Source organism: Pygoscelis adeliae, unplaced genomic scaffold, assembly GCF_000699105.1.
Source record: "Pygoscelis adeliae isolate BGI_AS28 unplaced genomic scaffold, ASM69910v1 Scaffold218, whole genome shotgun sequence".
Taxonomy (NCBI): Eukaryota; Metazoa; Chordata; class Aves; order Sphenisciformes; family Spheniscidae; genus Pygoscelis; species Pygoscelis adeliae.
In genome coordinates, this window is record NW_008825433.1 from 147190 (window position 1) to 166180 (window position 18991).

General features: G+C 37.6%; 1 protein-coding gene across 1 annotated transcript in view; it reads left to right on the forward strand.

Annotated features, from left to right (window-relative positions):
- Positions 1-18991, forward strand: part of SPAST (spastin) — a 42492-nt gene that overhangs the window by 1363 nt on the left and 22138 nt on the right. The window contains exons 2-5 of the mRNA XM_009331086.1: positions 4124-4207; positions 5481-5564; positions 11224-11319; positions 18297-18484. Of these exons, the coding sequence (XP_009329361.1) occupies positions 4124-4207; positions 5481-5564; positions 11224-11319; positions 18297-18484 (452 nt within the window). The remainder of the gene's footprint in view (positions 1-4123; positions 4208-5480; positions 5565-11223; positions 11320-18296; positions 18485-18991) is intronic.

The window sequence follows — 18991 nt, forward strand, 5'->3', positions numbered from 1 at the left end:
CCGGGCCGAGGGCCGGTGTCGGGAGGGCGGTCAGGGCCTGCCGGCCGGGGGACCGGGGCTGCCGCTTTGAGTTAAAAAAAAAATACAAAACCCGCTTATGTCAGAACTACGTGTCGCGAAGCATCTGTGCGGGAGGGTGAGCTGCGTGGCGGTGTCTGCATGCGGTTACGGTGCCCTGCTCCCCCCCTGCCCCCAGCGGGGTCGCCGCAGCCGGCAGGCGCGGGTTGCACCAAAAAGCTGCGGCTCGGACCGATTTCCCACCCGAAGCAAGTCTTTGCGTTTCTCTCTAATGACTTTAATTTAAAGTTTCTGATGCGGAGGCCTGGGTGAGGCGATTAGAAATCGGGGGTGGGGGGGTGTGACTGTAACTAGCTTCCGATTTAACCAGGCCACCCGGACAACAAAAGCACCGGGGACAATGATAAGGGCGCATCCGTTAATGTACTGTCTGACAAACGATGCAAGTGTTGAAGTGAGTCTTCAGGAAACTTGGCTCTCAAACTGCCCAATTGGAGTCATCTGACTTTTGAGGAAAGAAATAGTTATTCATATTTTGGCAGTTGCTTTTTATAATATTTTTCTTAAACTGTTTGACGTGCTTGCTCTTAAAAAAAACTATCACTATGTGACTAGAAGATCTTAAGGAGGATGTTTAGGGATCGATTAAATAAAACACGGGAGTGAGGAAGTTTGTTTTTTTTTTTTTTTCCCCCTGTCTAGAGGATAAAAAAAAAAGCTGCAATTGCTAGGGCATTTGATTTAGCCATTTAGTCTAAAAGCAGCAGCACAACTCTGTCAGCACCCAAAAGGTAGTCCTTAGGGGCATGCTGTGCTGAGTCTTAAAATTCTCTGGAATCATCAGAATACCTTACTATGGCCTTTCAGTTGAGCTTTAGTGAAACTGCTATCCTAGAGGAGGAGATTAAAAATATAGGAATAGGCCTTCAATAGAAGCCACATGCTGAGAGCACCATAAAAGCGAGGGATGTGTCTTGCTTTGCATTGACAATTTGGGAGTGGCAGTAGTAAGCTCTGGGAGAAAAAAACCCACCATGTGCAGCAAGGTTAGTTCAGGACAGATGTACAGTGTAAGAACATTGAGGGTCATAGGAGCAAAGCATGAAAGAAGGTGAAGTAGCTTAAAACTTCAGTGTTTTTGATGGTTGCTCTGTGAAGAGTAGTTAAGTCTTAAATTATCAGGTGCCTGTTCCGCTGTTGTGGCTTACAACTGTTGAAGAGTAAGCCTTCAAATACAGATTTGCATACATATATACAAATATACATGTATGTTTGTGTGTGTGTATATATCCCGGACTTGCTTTATAGATATTTTTAGAGTGGTCATATATGAATTAGCTGCACAAGTCATACATTTAGTGAGAAAAAAAAAATCCTTGCCGCTAACACAAGCGTCTGCAAAGCTTTTACAACCCTGCAAATGCAATATTCACTTCACCGAGAAAGAACTCACTTTGCTTTAATACATAGATTTGTTATTTGCTTATCTGTTTTTACTGGAATACATGCATACCTTTGAATTTATTTGATACGTAAACAAGTTTTTTATAACTTCCAACAGAAAACAATTTATTAGGCGTAGTATGTGAAATGGTTGGGATTTTTGGATTGTCTAATATCATGTTAATTATGTGGCGTTTTTGCTGTTCTGGAAGCTATGCGTGCTTCAGTAATTATGGTAGCACTTATGGTAATTTTTATGCTTCTGAATTATTGGGGAAATTAATATTCTTGTTTTGGTATTTTCAAAATCAAGCTTAACATCTTTTCCTGGGACTGAGAAGGCACGTGAGGTGGGTTGACCCCAGCCAGCAGCTAAGCACCCACATAGCTGCTTGTTTACTCCCCTCAGTGGGACAGGGGAGAGAATAGGAAGAGCAAAAGTGAGAAAACTTGTGGTTGAGCACAAAGACACGTTAATAAGTGAAGGAAAGAGGTGGGGGGAAGACAAGTGATGCAAAGGCAATTGCTTACCAATGCCCAGCCAGTTTCTGAGCAATGGCTGCCTTGGAAGGCAGCCCCTGCCCCCCATTCTTCCTCTACCCAAGTTATTATTGCTGAGCATGGTATTACGTGATATGGAATATCCCTTTGACGAATTTGGGTCAGCCATCCTGCCGGTGTCCCCTCCCAACTTCTTGTGCACCACCAGCCAACTCGCTGGGGATCTACAGTGGGGAAAAAGAAGACCTTGAGGCTGTGCAAGCTGTTCAGCAACAGCCAAAACATTGGTGTGTTATCAACACTGTTTTAGTCACAAGTCCAAAACACAGCACCACCGGGGCTGCTATGAAGAAAATTAACTCCATCCCAGCCAGACCCAGTACAGCAAATCAATGCCTTCTGAGGAGTATGACATTTTAATTGTACTTTTAATGTCGTAGTCACTGAGAACTAGTAAACTGTTCTGTGCAGACTCAGAGCACTACCTTTGCAAACAGCTCGGTTTGGTATACTGCTTTTAAAACTTCTCCAGTTAAAAGGTGGAAGTGAGATTTTTAATGATGACCTTGGCATGTTCGCAGCTGCTCTTCGGAATAGCAAAACAATTCAGGCAATAGCAGAGGTAGCTGGAATAATTTCAAATTTGATTTCTAATAGCCGTAATCAGCATTAGATTTACACTGCAGTCGAAACTGTTTCTATAGGTGATGGGCAAAAGCTTAAAGAAAAAAAAGGCTAGAGAGAGGATCCAAGTCACTCAGTTTTGATGATTTAATTTATCTAGCTTTGTCCTTGACAGTCAGGATATATAAGGCTGGCGGAGAAAGGGCAGTAATAAAATGATTCCCAAGGTGTGTGATGTACATGACTGCAGAAAGGTGCTGCTCCTGTGGTTTGTGTCGGTAAGAAGAGCAAAGTGTGGAATTACCTGCGCAGGGTAATTTGCCAAATGTTATTAAAAGATTTTGCATCTGGAGAGGAGCAAAAGAAGACCCTTAAGAGGATTCTAGAAATGTGTTGAAATATTTCTACTGGCACTAAAATTTGCTAGAAAATAGGTTTGGGACTGAAGTTATCAGAAGAGTTGGGTGCAGAAGCAACACAGTCACTGATAACTGGCACTTAGGAATAGTTTTGTGAAACATTGTCTCTTCTGAAACGAGGGTAATGATATCTGAAGGCTTCATTCTAGGCATTTTTGTGATTTCTAGCGCTAGCAGCTTGTTAATGCTAATCAGGTGTAAACTGTAATACCTAATGTGCTGTATTCCTGTGTGGAAAGGCACGCTTGGAGTGACATAGCTAACTTGCAAAAGTATGTTTCCATATGCAGGCAAGTATCTTTTTAATGCAGAGTATTTATAGAAGGGGAGCAATATGAAGTAGATATTCATATCTCTTCAATGGGTTATTTGCTGTCATGGTGTCAGATAGTATAGGTTAGGCGTAGGCGTGTTCATGGTTGTATTTGCTGTAATATCCATTTAGGGCATTGTTGATACAGAGATGTACTCCAATTCTACATGTATTGTACTTCACGTGACAGTTGACATACACCTGCAATACAGCAGTTTCATGCTGGGATGAACAAAGAAAGACACGCATGACAAATGAACTGCTCTGTACGAAAGTTAACCAGACGAAAAGTTGTCTTGTCTCCCTCGTGTAGTATCTTAGACTCGTTGCTTTTCTTCTTGAGTTTCTGTGCTTCTAGTGTTACTTTGGTATTGGCTATCGCTGGAAGATTAAGAGGCATGTCTCAATTTGATGTTCCCAGAAAGAAAAACTATTAATTCCACCATTTCTGTTGTGAATGAATATGCGTAGGCTAACTTTTTTACCTTTTTTTCGTGGGTTTTTTGTTGGTGTGTTTTTTTTTTTTTTTTCAGGGGACTGATCTCTTTAAGGCAGATGGAGAAGTATTCCTAAACCAGGCAAAAGTGATTTGAGGCTGGTGTAGTACCTGTTTTTAATAGAAAAGCTTATTTGAAACTAAGTAGATATAAAGTTGACAGTGTCCCTTTAAGTGTTTCTTTAAATCATAGAATTTTGTTCAAATATCTGTTCCTTCCTCTTACTTGTTTTACACAGCATTATATGGAACCATTCCTAAGCTTTAATTCATTACAGAAAATAATGGGTTCACTTCCTTTTTAAGCAGGACAAAAGGAACAAGCTGTTGAATGGTATAAGAAAGGAATTGAAGAACTGGAAAAAGGAATAGCTGTCTTAGTAATTGGTCAAGGTAAGCCAGTTTTGAGTTTTGTGGAAAAGATTTTGGTTTATGGCATCTTCAAAGTGAGGAATCAATATTGCTAAATATGGTAGGTGCTAGGATTAGTCTGCTGTACAAATTAATTCGTAAGAGTGTTTCTTATTCCTGTTTTAGCTGTAGGTGAACACTGGTCCATTTCTCTGTTCTACCTTAATGTTCTGGTCTATAACACATGCAAATCTTGCTCCAAATATTTTCAGACTATCCAAAATCATAAGCAGCTCATGAAAATTCTGATATTTCTTATTAGAATGGGAATGCCAAAATATTGAGTTCTGATTTGATTTGTCAAAGTTGACAGCTCATGTTCTCACTTATGCAGATTTTTATATTCCCTTCAGTATAACTAAAAAAAGAAACACCCCAATTTGGAATGGTCTAGCACTGTGTTTCTGAATAGCTTATGCCAAAATAGCTGAACATTTGCAATGAAGGAGGAAAGCCATCTGTGTATATGGAAACATTTTAAGCTGTAGTCTAGAAGCAGGTATGTACCGTGGAGAAATAGGTGTAGTGTGAAGGACTTGCTAAGAATGTCTGTCCTCAAAATAATAATAATAACAACCACCCAACTCCCCCAAAAAACCCAAACTTGTAACTGCTTTTGCAGACTGCTGTTTTGTTCCTCAGCTATGTTCAGAAATGTTTGTGAACAGTATATGGTGATGTGTTACTTATACAGCAATACCAGTGGCATTTGATACAACCAGTCTAAATTGCGCAGTTTAAAAAAAAACAAAAAAAAGCTTGACTTGAACAGACATTATTTTTTAGGAAGTGGTGATATTAATGTCTATAATTCTGTGTGTTTTGAAATGTAAAGGGACACAGTCAACTGAATTTAAATCTGTTAATTTTGCCAAAGTGAATTATTTCAAATTGTACTTGCCTCTCAGTCACTTTTCAAGCTTTTTAAAAATCTTTTTTATTTGACTTCTGTTTAGAAAAATGCAGTGACAAAGAACAGGTATTAGGTTAGCATGAGATGTCGGAGAAAATGCAAAGCAATGCTTGGGTTCCCACCACTCTACGAGCAATATTGTAAAGCAGATAGTGTCAGCTAACTTTAAGTTCTTGATTAAATAGAAAGCTTTAGGATTTTTTCATTAGTTTGCAATGATGTTCCTTAGTGGAGGGGGTAGATAAGGGGTGGGAGGAAGAGGAGGGAAGGCTGGGTGTCAATATTTTAGCATTTAAAGTTAATTTGCCAAATTGTGTTTTAACGTTGATTTTTCTTTGTAAGGTGATCAGTGTGAACGGGCTCGACGTCTGCAATCTAAAATGATGACAAATTTGGCAATGGCCAAGGATCGCTTGCAGCTTTTAGGTACCAGTTACAATTCATGACTTTGGAAAGTTTGTCATTATTTGCACAACTTCATGTAATGCATTCTTCTGAAATATTACTTTGATTTTTAAAGTGAAGGAGTCATTATCTGTGTAGGGTCTGTTAAGTTTGGTTTTTAGTTGAGAGTAAGTGATATTTTTTTCAATGCTGTTGATGGATTTTGAAATTGGAATCTCATGACCCGCTTCCCTCTGCCTTAAGAAATAGGTGTAAAAGTAACTGAGAAGTCTTTATACCATAGCATGCTTGACTCATAAACTGAGGAAGTCTGGACTAACTCTTGTTGGAGTTTAGGATTTCTGTGTTAGAACTGTGGTAAAACTTATATTGCTGATCATGAGTGCTAAGTGTGCCTTCTGTAAGCCTAACTACTTCATGTTCTGTTAATTCTGCTGTCACTTATATAACAATTTTCCTGATTATTGGTATGTACTGTAATAATAATTCTTTAGCATTATGTAGACCGTAAGGTTGTGAAATCCTAATCTTTGTAATTTTTATCTAGTAGTGTTCTATTTTAAGACTAGCAGGTAAGATCACTTCTTTTCAGAAGCATAGTGTTGTCTAGTTTTAGCTTTATCAAAATTAAGTGTTGTGTATAAGCTCTTAATGGACAGAGTAAAACAGGCAGGATTGGAAATAGCATCTTACTGTGCATGATAAACAGACGAAGATCTCCCTTCCCCATCAAGCAACAAACCCACAGCTTTGTGTAGTGCATTCTCTAAATTGAGATCTTTGGAAATGCTTTAAGTTCAGGCAGTAAAATGAAAATAATGATATATTTTTTTTTTAATTGCTCTTTAAGTGAGAACTAAACAAATGTACTTGAGTTTAACTTGCGTATCTGCAGCTTTAATCTTGCACTGTGTTGTTTTGAGTTCTACTAACTCCCTCTCCTAGGAGGGTATAGAGCAGACAGGAAAACTCATGTTCTTTTCTCCCCTTACACTTTGTGATTCTGTGGTCCTGACTGGTGATTGACAGGGAAGTTGTGACAACCACAAGAAAGTGAATCCCTTTTATTTCCCTTGAGTTCCTGGTGTCCTTAGTTCTTTCTGAAAAAAAGCGAAGGGAACACAGGGCCAAAGAGGCTTCCGGCTTCTGTGCTTCATTACGGGTGTTTGTCGGTAGAACCTTAGTACATGCAGAAAAGATATTTTCTACTCATTAGTGTTAAAGGCTGACTTCTAGAGGTAATACAAACTAGGGAACAAAAGAGTGAAAGCGCTTACATGCTAACAATCTTTGATAAGGCATGGCTTGTTGCTGACATCCAAATTGCAAGTAACTACGATTTCTTTAAAAAAATTGCTGTTCTTTGAACCTTGAAGTGGCAAAGCCTGTATTTTGTGGGTAGCGCTTCGTCCTTGCTTGTGTTATTGTAGTAGCACTTGTGATGTTGATAAGTTGCTTACTTGCTGTGCTCTGATTGAAAAGATAAAAAGGGTAAACCTGGCAAAAAAACTAAAGCTGAAGTCAAGCTGGTACGTTCATCTTTATTACCAGAATGTGTGATCACATGCTAATTGTATTCTTCATTTAGAGTGCAGATTGAAAGGTAAACAGATAGAAGTGTTTATTGCATTGATGTCAAATATGATTTTATTTTATTTTTACTTAGAAATTACCAGAAGTTTAGTACTTTGTTCTACGTAGGTTCTTGTTCAGTTTGCACTAAAGAGCTGCCTCAAGTGATGTACCTGAGAGCAGAATTTGGATAGAAAGGAGCAAGTGAAGTCATCTGCCCTTTAGGAAGGAAAAAGATGTTTGGAGAGATATTCCAATGGATTTAAATCTCTGCAAGCTTGATCATTATGGGTCTATTTGAGTAATATTTGTTATACCATCTAACCAACTTTCAAGTATTGACAGTATCTGTTTTTATTACTTTATATGTAATTTTACATGGATTTTGTTGAAATTTAAGGTAATCTAGAGTTGAATGTGCAATTTTAAACATAGCTTTTAGCTTGTTACTTGTAGTAACAGATATCTGGAAGTTTTTAAGCGGTGTAGAGATGCTTTTGTAGTTGAACTAAACCTGAGGCTCTAGAAGCTCTTAGGAAAAACCACTTTATTGAACCTTATGAGTCCAACTCTTAAGATCAAAGAGTAAGTGTTTTTCTCTAGCCCTGTGGAATTTCTCCATTTCTTAAGGAAGAATAGGCAAGTCCTTTATTGCATTAGCTGGCAGGATAAAACAGACTTAAAGTAGACAATAATATCAAATATTTCATACTGCTTGCTAGGCAGAGATGTGATTGCAGACTGCCTAAGTGAAATGCCATCCAGTCAAGCAAGTTACATTGGTAATACATAGAAAGTGAAAATTAAATCATACGGATTAACTGTCCCTTAAAAGTGGTCAGTGGTTTGATTTTTTTTGAGATGTGTTGGATCATCAATGCAAGTTTAAGTTGCATGACACCACTGATTGGGGGTATGATGTCTGATCATGCCCATGCTGTGTGTCATCACACCACTGACACCTTTTAATGTTCGAGCAAGAGGACGTCAGCTACTTACCTTGGATGTTGGCTTTATTATTTTGAGCCCTGTTTTCATCTTGAGTCTAAATTACTCTATCGTGTTCTGTTTAAAGCTGTACTATGACACAGCCTGAAAGCTGAAGTTACTCCAGGTATGTTTCAGAGCACCTCAAGGTGACTTGATCGCTTTGGCAGTCCAGTGACAATATTGAGTTGTGCTAGCTGTCAGGGGACTTCCAAGCTCTATCATGTGAATTGGTGGTGGCCCCTGTTTTTGACACGGTTTAGGGTGTGTTAGCTGTGCAGTTACTTAGATGAGTGGATAAATCTTGCTCTGATGGTCTTCATAGATCTGATCTCTCCTGGATGCCTGATCACCCGTGTTAAGACTCATTATATCTGATATGTTTAGAATCACAGGACGATAGTTGTTTTCTACAATTGGTACATAAAACTCAGCAGTTTGCTATTCCTAAAGATAGATAATCACAATGTCCAGTGTGACACTCTTCAATTCTAACACTATACATGTGTTGTACCAGTCTGTCTTCTCCCATTTCAGAGAGACTTTCTGTAGGGGGACAGATTTCTGTCAGCACTAGTGCCTTTCTGTGTACTATGTGTAGCTTCAGTATTTTGGTTGAAGGATGCACATGGCACATAATTAAAGTAACTTTCATCGGTATCCTCTTTGGTAATAATTCTGCCCGTGTATAGATATGGGCTTCAATGGACACCTTTTGGGATTCTTCCACTTTCTTGGAGGTGATGGTGGTTTTGCTTCAGGCTTGTGTTACAGGGCAATGTTGGTTTTTTTTTTAATTAGAAATCAGTTACCTTGAACTCAAGGTCTAGTGTTGCCTAAATAAGGCAACAGCTGCAGTGGTGTTTATTTGGTGGGTTTATGTCCACATTGTATCATCAAGGAGAAATAATGAATGAGATTCTGTAAACTTCCCCCTCTGCCCCCAATGTCTGGAGACATAAGGAGAAAGCATTTAAATGGAAGGTGATGGGGTGTCCTGTTAATTCCCTGGAATAATATTTAATAGCTCAATTTATTTTCATTATTCCAGAGGGCTCTACAGCTACACTGTCTCTCAAGAAAAGTGATATTTTTGCTTTATGTAATTTTATGTGCAATATTAAAATTACATGTTAATACGTAATGTGATGGGAAGGCAGTGTGTGATTTGAAAATGGACAACAGTTGGATTACATTTCTTTGTAGCGGTTTTAGAGTTCCTGAATATGTGGAACTTGCTAAGCTATTGATAATTGTGGTAAAACCCTGGTCTCAAACTGTAGTGTTGAAGCAAATAGCATTTCCTGAATTCCTGCCCAAGCCAACTGATTTTTATTATGGTCACTGACTTTGTAAAGTTGAGAAATGTTCTCCAAAACTTAACTGATTATCTAATGTCTTACCAAGTCTATTAATACTAATTTTGTTTCCTAAGCTTCTCTGTGTACTTTCCGTTCGGATTGCATGCACTGGAGAGGGAGTAGACTATTCCGCTGTCTCCTCCAGTAGTGTTGCGCCCACTAAAATAGTACACTTTGCGGTCAGTCATACTAAAAGGACTTTTCTTAGACTTTAGAGGGAGGTTTCTTAAGGGTAAAATCTTGCAAGTTACAAAGCTTGTGGTTGTTTGTAGGCTGTTCTTGTGTGACTAACATTTTTTTGTTTTACTGTACCCGACTCTTCAATCCTTTCAATTTAAAACAAAGTAAACCCTGGGTGCACATACTAATCTTGAACTTTAGCTTTTCATATTTGCCTGTGGCTACTAAGTTTTCACTTTAAACTGCATCTTGTTCAGTCTGGAAGTTATTATTAAACCATCACTTAAACTATTGGGCCTAAAGATACTTTTCAGGGAAGCTAAGTGGTGAGTGATCAGGAGGAGGCAGAAGAAGAAAGGAATGAAGCAGAAAGACTGGAAAAAAGATCTGTAGTAGACAAAGAAGCAGAAGCAAGGAAGTGTTTATGCTTGTGGTTGTACGATCTGCAAGCTCTGAATGGCAATTCTTCCTCCAGTCAGGGCATTTATGCTCTTGGCTGTGCACATTTTCGGTAGAATTCTGCTTCTTTCATAGTATGTGCTTTCGTGTTGCCAGAGGACGTCGCTCCTCTACCTGGCCATCTGTTTTCCTGCAGCTTCTTGGTACTGTTATCTCTTGGGGGAGAAGAGGGGGGAAAAAAAGGGGGGAGGGACAGCATGACAATATATGCCTTGCATCCTTACAAACTGTGTTTTGTTTTTACAAAAAAGGGGTGGGTGCGTGTGTGTGTGAAATAAAGGTGGGAGAGGCTGTAAAGCACCCCAAAAGTAAGGCCTAGAGGTTTTTAGCTGCAGTGGGAAAAGCAGTGGTAGTAGGTGAGCTGCAGACAACAAATAGTCCTGAGACTTAATTCTTGTTTTGTGTCGTTTGCAGCCTTACACCTCATTGACTTATGCTTTGGCTAGTTTATCATGACTTCTTAGAGTTAATTTCTTTCTCCTTAATCTTTAACCTTATAAATCTTGTATTCAGATGTTTCTGAAGTTAATCCTCTTAAAGAACACAGCTTGCATGACAGTTTTATTGAGTTAATTTCAAGGCAATTATATTTCTAAATAGAGATCTTGAAAAACATCATCGTAATGTATATATGGTATTTTGCTTGAACAGTTGAGGTTTCTGTGAAATGTTGACTGGCTGTTACTACTTAAGTGAAACATTTAATACGCAGGAAAGTGGTGACTCCTTGCAGTTGGTCTAAAGTAACACCTTGGGGAGGACTTTCAGAAATGGGTTATGAAAACAAATACTTAGTAAATGAAGTTGAATTAATCCTGACCATTGCTTTTGGGAGGTAACTACAATCACTGGACTGGAAAGATTGTTGTAATTAACTCAGCCGTAAATGGCTAGTTTTAAAGCTGTTTTCTGTCATGCTCATACTGACAGAATTTTCTTACAAATTTGCTAAACATGTAGAATAGATAGAAATATTCCTTTTATCTTTAACCCTGTATCAAGTATAACAAAGCCAAACTTGACATTGTGTGTTCAACATACATAAATTTTCTTGGTTCATTTTTATTTTTTGTTTGTTTATTTTGTCCTTTTTCCTTCCTCCCCCTCTGTCTACTATGTAGAGAAGCTGCAGGCAGTTTTGCAAATTTCCAAGCCGCAAATGGAGGTCTATAATGACAGTACTAACCTGGCATGCCGCAATGGACATCTCCAGTCAGGTGGGTTTGGTTTTACCAGCGCCTATTGAGGGGATGTCTCTCAGTTTCTGGTGTATTACAGGGAAAAATATGCAATGCTATGTTCTGGCCCCACCAACTTAAAAAAAAAAATTGTTTCATATTTCTGTTTTTAAAGGCTTTATATAAAATATATTCCGTCCTTTCTATGACTTTGACAACACTGTTTTATTTAGTAGTATTAAGGTCTTTCTTACAATGACTGTCCTAGAATCCAAAACTATTTACTAAGACAAGATTTTAGAAAATATTTCTCATGTTATATTCTTAAAGGAATTAAATTAAACCTGTTTTAGAAAGTGTCAAAGTCAATGCAGGATATGTAGGTTATATATTGTGCCTACATAAGCAGTTCTTCCTTTATGATATCGTGAGAGTGAATGTGCGTTTGCATTAAGCTGCTTGAAATTTCAGGGTTTTTTACTCTGACAAAGTGATACATGATTAAAACAAGGAGAGGGGGGGGGGGGGACAGCTCTTCCTTTTTGTCAAAGAAGGTTGCTTTTATCCTTTCCCAGAAGACTGCACCAGGGATACTAAAATACAAGAAGTAAACTTGTTTGTCCATACACAAGGAGTAAAGTTACTGGAGGTTCGTGAATTGTCTTCAGGGAATGTTTTAAGCCAGCAGTAAGCTATTGTTACAACTGTGATCTCAACTGATAATTTGTACAGTAGACTATAATAAGGTTAAATAAAATAGAGAGCTAACAAGCAATGGAATTAATAAAGCTTGTTCACTGAGTCAAGAGCAGTACTCAGTTTTTAATGTAACTAGACCTGAAACTTAGTGTAAACCACATGGTTTTTTTTTTCTTTAGCTCCATTTCTAGTTCTGGAGTCATCTTACCGTTTGGTTTTATTCTTTCTAGTGTATGAGAAGTTAAAGTAGTGGAACTATGTCATGTTAGGCACCTTTAGATTACTGTATGTGTGGTATTTTTGTTAACTGCATTTGTCAAAAAGATGTAGTTAAAATGACTCTTCAGTGTAAATTCCTCATAGACTGACCTTGAGAACTCTTTACCTTAAATGATCCAGTACAAGTCTTGTCTTTTTACCTGGTTGGCTAGAGGTTGAATGAACAAATACATACATATACACACAAAAGTTGATAACATACTCCATTTGATTTGATATGAACAGTTTTTTCTTTAAACTCTTTATATGTTTTTGTACCTTTTTCTCAATGTATCTCAGAATTGGATGCTGCAGGAGAAGGTTAGACTGAACTTTTACTCTTAAAACTGTTAATTTAGTTACTTAAATCTGTTAGTAACAAAGCATAGAATATCCATTGGCATCTACTGGAAATGAAGAAACATTTTGCCGGTTCTGTGGCAGGTGTTTTTATTTACAGAAATTCCTGTAGCAGGAGGTGGTCACTTGTGGAAAATGGTATTAGTCAGTTTACCCATTTGGAGTCACATTCCGGGTGACTTGTAGAAGATGGATGACTGAACCACTTCTGCAAAACTGTGGAGGAAACAACTGCAAGGGGCCGTGGACTTCTGGGGATGCTTTTTTCTGAGAAAGTGTCTTCCAGCTTTCTGTAAAGGAATGTGGGCTAACAGAGAAACTTTTATTTACCAGGCTCAGTGGGGTCTGAGAAGAGACAGAAGGACTAAAGAGCAGGTCATAAAAAAAGAGTTAGGTACCAGACATCTACTGATTACTTTCAACAAGACTTCAAGAGGCTCATTCCATTTCCATTTGCATTTACATTGCCAAAGGTAAACTTTAGATTCATAACCTGTGGAAGTTAGAGGTTTACCCAAAGTACTGAACTTCTGCAGCTGAGGGGTCCATGGTAGTACCAGGAAAGTCAGCCTATAAACAGTCTGAATTTCTTAATTGGCTGGTGCCTATGCTCCCGTGTTCACTCTCATGCTGTCTCCGTCTCCTTTTTTGGGGTGTGGGGGGAGGAGTCTTGTTTGTAAGATGTTGGTGCTACACTTTTTCCTTAAAAGTACTTCTTTTATACATGTTGTAATAAAGATGGCATTTTCACATGGACAGCAGCAATCATTTAAAAACACAAAGTAGATGACATTCTTAGAAAACTGTATAAAATCAGCTTGCAGGCTACTTAAGAGGACTGCTGTTTCTGAGAAGGTAGAGGTGCTGCAGAGGTACTGAGCCACAGGGCTCTGGCATAAGCTTCATTTTTCTATCTACATAAAATATTACCTGCGCTGCTGCCTAGTAGAGGTGCTGCAGAGGTACTGAGCCACAGGGCTCTGGCATAAGCTTCATTTTTCTATCTACATAAAATATTACCTGCGCTGCTGCCTAATCAGTCTGGGTTTTTTAAAAGTCCAGGATTTTATGAAGTGTAAAACATGGTCATTCATAGTTCTAACATCAAGAAAGTGCCTTTTTGCCCGTTCTTTGGTCAAAAAGTGCTTTGCTTTCTTTCATTTGCCTTGGAAGGCTGAAGTCTTTAAAGATGTTTTTGCTTCTTAATTCTGTCTGATATTCTATTCTGACAGCTATACTGCACATTTTTTATATTTCAAAAATGTTACTGATTTGAGATTCTTCCTTCTTTCACAATACTATGTGTCAGCCTTTCAGACCAATTTACTTGATTCTAGCACAAATGACTACCTATCCCTGTCTTTCTCATTCATAGTTTCCTAACTTACCTGAATAGCTGGAGATTTTTCTTGAAAATTTATCTGATAGATTTATGATGAGGTTTTATAAGACCTCATTACAGCAGTATCACCTGCCCTTCAATTGCAGAGGGCTATGCAGTAACTTGCCTGAGGAGTAATAACAAGTAGCCTTGACCCAAACCTTTATTTTGAAATACATATTTATTTTTTAATATCCATCACTCTTGTTCTCATAGCAGTCTTGAATTAGATTTAAAACAATTTAGCTGTATTTTTTTTTTCCCAGACATGCATTTTTTCATTTGCATTGTGGATTGTTATTTTTTGTTTTTAAACTAGCTTGGGAAGGAGATTATGCCAGTCTTGCCAAAGGCAGTGTTTATGAGTTTTATGAACTTGTTTTACTGGGCATACAATACTGGTAGTATGGCAGTAATTCCAGTGTACCATTTTACATTTAACATGTAAATCTCAGCATGTTGTACTATCAGAGAAAGCATTAAAATTCTCTTTCTTACTGCAGCGTTAGCACTGTGCAAGTAGCTAGTATTTTATCTCGGTTTTCATTTGGAAGGATTTGCTGGCATGTCTTTAATAGTAGGCATATATTGGCAATGTTTTTCAAGTTGCAAAAATTCTACTCTTAATACTGAAGTTTTTTAAGGAGTTTCCCAAGTAGAAGAACAAGTAGTGATAAGATCGTTTTTAACATGATAATTTGGCAACAGTAGATCTTTGACTGACACAGCTCTGTCAGTTCGGAAGGAGAATAACTGTGTCCCTGATCTGTGTAGCTGTGCTACCATTTGAAACATCGAACAGGTCCTTGTTAATTGCTGAAGTTTTCTATTAGGTAGTTTTTATTACTTGAATGTACCTATTTGAAAATCTGAATATGATCTTTGAAGGAAGTACTATTTTGGGGGCTATTGTGAATGCTGATCCTGAATAACTATCAGTCTTGCAATTGCTGCATGTATTTTACTATGCAATATTTGCAGAAAATGTATAGCTAAGCAGTTTAAAGATTTTTATTTTTTTTTTTAATAAAACTATATACATAAAGTTACAGACAATTCTAGACTGGTGAAATTTTTTTTCCCAACTTGGGGTCTACAGACCACATATAATAACTTCTTGTAGTCACTTTGTATCAGTTATCAATACGCATACGTAAGGAATTTCTGAGGAATATTCCCTGATGATTTTTAAGGTTTCACAGCTAAAGGCTGGAAACTGTTCTGCAATACTGGAACTGCTGCTGCTAACTTTAATTTAAACTGGTTTTTGGATGCTTAAGAAGTTCTAAAACAGCAGAAACTTGTTTATTAAGATGTGTCTTAATCTGTTTTAGATGCACAAAAGAATATATGATTGGTTTGCTTTTTAGAAATACAAAGCATGCTGTTATCTTTATTAAATAAATAAGCTAGAGCTGCATGTTTCCCAGATTGCTTCTGTGTTTCCAGGTGTATAGTATAATCAAGCTTCTCTTAAAGTTGTTCAAACATATCCTTACTTCACTTTACCTTTAAAAACAATTAAATAAAATAAATGCATTTTAACATTTCTTTCTGTAGGGGAGTCTGAAATTGGGCACCTGTGTCTGCAGCTTATCACAATTTAACCAATAGAAAACCTCAGACAAAATTTTGCTCTTTGCTTGTTTGTAATTTGTTTGTTGTGTATATATTTGGATGACAGATTAAAATTGTAGGGATGCTTTCAGGACCAGGTAGTTATTTCTGTATGATCTAATGGCATTAGCTTGGAGCTTTGAAGTAAATTATTCTGTCCAGTCAAGAATTAGAGAGTAAAATGAAAATGGTCAAGCCCCTGTTACTATCCTATAAGTATATATGAAGTAGACAATTGAAATGTTCAGTGTTTCAAATACGCTTGAAAAAATACCATGGTCCATATTTGATTAGAACATATTTTAGGCACTTCCTTACTGTTTTATACGGAACGGTGAAACATTTGGCAAAAGGCTGCTGGAGATGCTACAAAGGTTTTAAGGCCACTTGCAGCTTATTTTCCATCTTTCAGCAGATGACAAATACAAATGGATAAGAAATGTGTTTTGGGGGTTTTGCATTTATTACAGCAAAATATATATTTTACATAATGAAATAGTAGGGGCTATCAGTCTGACAAAAGACATACATGTGCTTTTAAACACTTCACCCTTTAGAAACAGGTAAACTTAGATAAACTGTAATTCTGAAAAGTTTGATCACATTTTTATTTGCTTCTTCAATGAAAATTTGTATATAAAATGAAGTTTCCCTCTGGACTTGACACTGAACACGTATGTTCAAGAGTAGTTCATCAGTGCTTCTCTCTGTGCTACCCATCAGGACTGACCACAGAACATACGTAAACTTAGTGGTCTTGATTCCTGGAGGTACAGGGTGAAGTAAATAGTAATTTGTATTTAAACCTTTCTCTTTGCTCTTCCCCCCTGTATTTCCAGCTTCCTGAAATATTCCTTACCTGTGCAATTTTATGATACTCAAAATTGCCGTGTGTGTGTGGTGTTCTCAGTAGATGGAGGTAGTTCTGGGAAAGTGTGATAATTGAGCAGCATGTTAGGGTGAAGGAGATGGAGAAAAACTGCTTTAGCTTTTTGAAGCCCTCCCATGTTGACTTTAAGCCAGCTGTGCAAATGAGGCTGAAGGAAAAAAAAAACCCACAACCAAACTGAGTGTCACCTTTTGATTAAATTGGACCAGCCAAAGTGTTGAGTAGCTAGGTTTTTTAATAGATTTATACAGTGCTTTTTGAACTTGAAAGTTACTAAGTATGCCTAATTTTGAAGAGTTTTTGACTTGGCAATTCCTGTGCAGGAATGACTAAGTAAATTTAACCAGCTCTGGATCTGTGTGTGATTTAGTCAGTAGCCAGTTTTGGGTTTTTTGGTTTGTTTGTTTGGTTTGTTTTTGGTTTTTTTTGTTTTGTTTTTTTTTTACAAGAGGTATCTTACAGGTAAATGTAGTTAATCATATTCTTCAAGTTCCCTTATTTTTTGCATATTGATACATCTGCATTGTTTATGATGACCCTGCAGAGTTTCTGTAACTCTTAAAAGGGGCAGATATGTGACTGAAGAAAGGCTTTAGAAGCTTGTTAGCCAAGTAGTTAAACACATGGATAACTGCAGGCTGTGTAAAGATTTGCTCCTGGTCACATGCAAGACCTTTATGTTTAAAGAGGCTGAGAACATGGTAGTAATTAACTGATTCTTCCATGATACGGTATCATTGAAGTATTCTTATTTTAATTTTTTAAACACAACTTTCAAAATTATGAGGCTTTCTACTTAAAGTATTTTTCACAGAACTGCAATATTATAAATTTAAAATTCTTCATAGAGTCATTCACTTCCTTAAAAATCAGAGTTCTTTGGCCCATTGCTTAAGACTAAAAAGTCAAACTGAGTTGCAGATTTCCAAAAGCTTAGTGAAGAAACTTGTAGCTGAAATCCATCTTGAGCTTCCTTACCTCTGATGCCCTATTTCTCTTATCTAATCAAAAGGCTCCTTAATCCTTTTAAAAGGATATATTTGTAGTTTAATCACCTGTGGCCAATATGTTGTTTTATCTGTCACCTAATTTGAGACCTTCCCGCTCCATCATGGAGGTGAATTAAAGTATGAACGGAATGTGTGGTGGTCGTTGAATTCAGTGGTATAATATAGTATTTTTAAGACTTAATTTTAATGTAGGAAGGTAAGCTGCTTCAGAGCTGTCATTCAGAATTTACTTAGACCTTGAGATTCCTGAAGTGAAACAAAGTTGTAAGAAAAAGCTCCTGGTAGTTACTTGCAGGTATAACTATTTTAATTTTCCCCGATTAAAGTGCCTTGGTGAAGCTTGTGTGTGGAAAGTGCTAGATAGTGTTAGCTAGCATCCAAAGTAACTAGCCTGCTAACATCACTTAAGGAGTGAATGCTCTGAATCTAATGGCTTGAAATTTGGGGATTATTATAATGATTATTTTTAGGAGCTCTTGGGAAGGAAAATCTTCTGGCTGGTGTTCTGTCTTCTGTCTTAAGGAATAGATGGTGTTCTTTCCTTGTTACAGGACTTAGCTGTCTCTAGCTTTTCTAAGATGGCTAACTAGTGTTGATTTTGAGAGCTCCTAAAAATTCAAAACTTAACTTCAGGAGAAAGCTACAGTTAATATCCCCTTAAAAGTACTAAACCTCTTTAAAAACTTGTATTGTTCTGCTGTAATACTGTATTATATGTGTCAACAGTACTATCTTCAAGTTAGAATTGATGGTAAAGGTATGACTGCTGAAAATGTTCTCATTACATTGGTTTTCTTTATAGAAAGTGGAGCGGTTCCAAAAAAGAAGGATCCCTTAACACACACGAGTAATTCCCTTCCTCGTTCAAAAACTGTTGCAAAAACTGGATCCACAGGCCTTTCAGGTCACCACAGAACACCTAGCTACAGTGGGATATCAACTTCTTCTGTGTCTAGACCAGCACCTAATCCTGCAGCTTCAACTCATAAGGTATGCTAAGGATAAATATAGCAGTATATACTTGGAAAGTCAATGTAAATTCCAGAACAAACTTTAGATTTACTGCCTTTATTGCAGTATTGTAGTGGCAGAAAGTTTTTTTTTTTTGGGGGGGGGGGGGGGGGGGAAGACTAAACCCCTAAATTTTTGGCCAAGCCTCTTGAGCTTGGCTGCAGAGTGGGTTTTAGAAATCAGGAGGCATCGGGTGGCTGCATGAGCAAATGGATTTTAATTGTGATCGCAGTAATAAATAATAATACTTGTTTTGAAAATTGCATGGAAAACTGAGGGAAGCTTATCTAGGAGAAAAATAAACGTTACTCCCAGTATGTAAAAGATGGAGAAAAAACCCCCTCCTACTCCAGAACTACAGATTTCCCCCCACGCGTTCCTTCTCTTCCAAAGTATGTATGCACAGGTTGTATTGCAACCACATTGAAAAGCAAATTGTGGTTAGATTGCGACAGAAATACAAAAGTCCTATACTAATAAGACAGA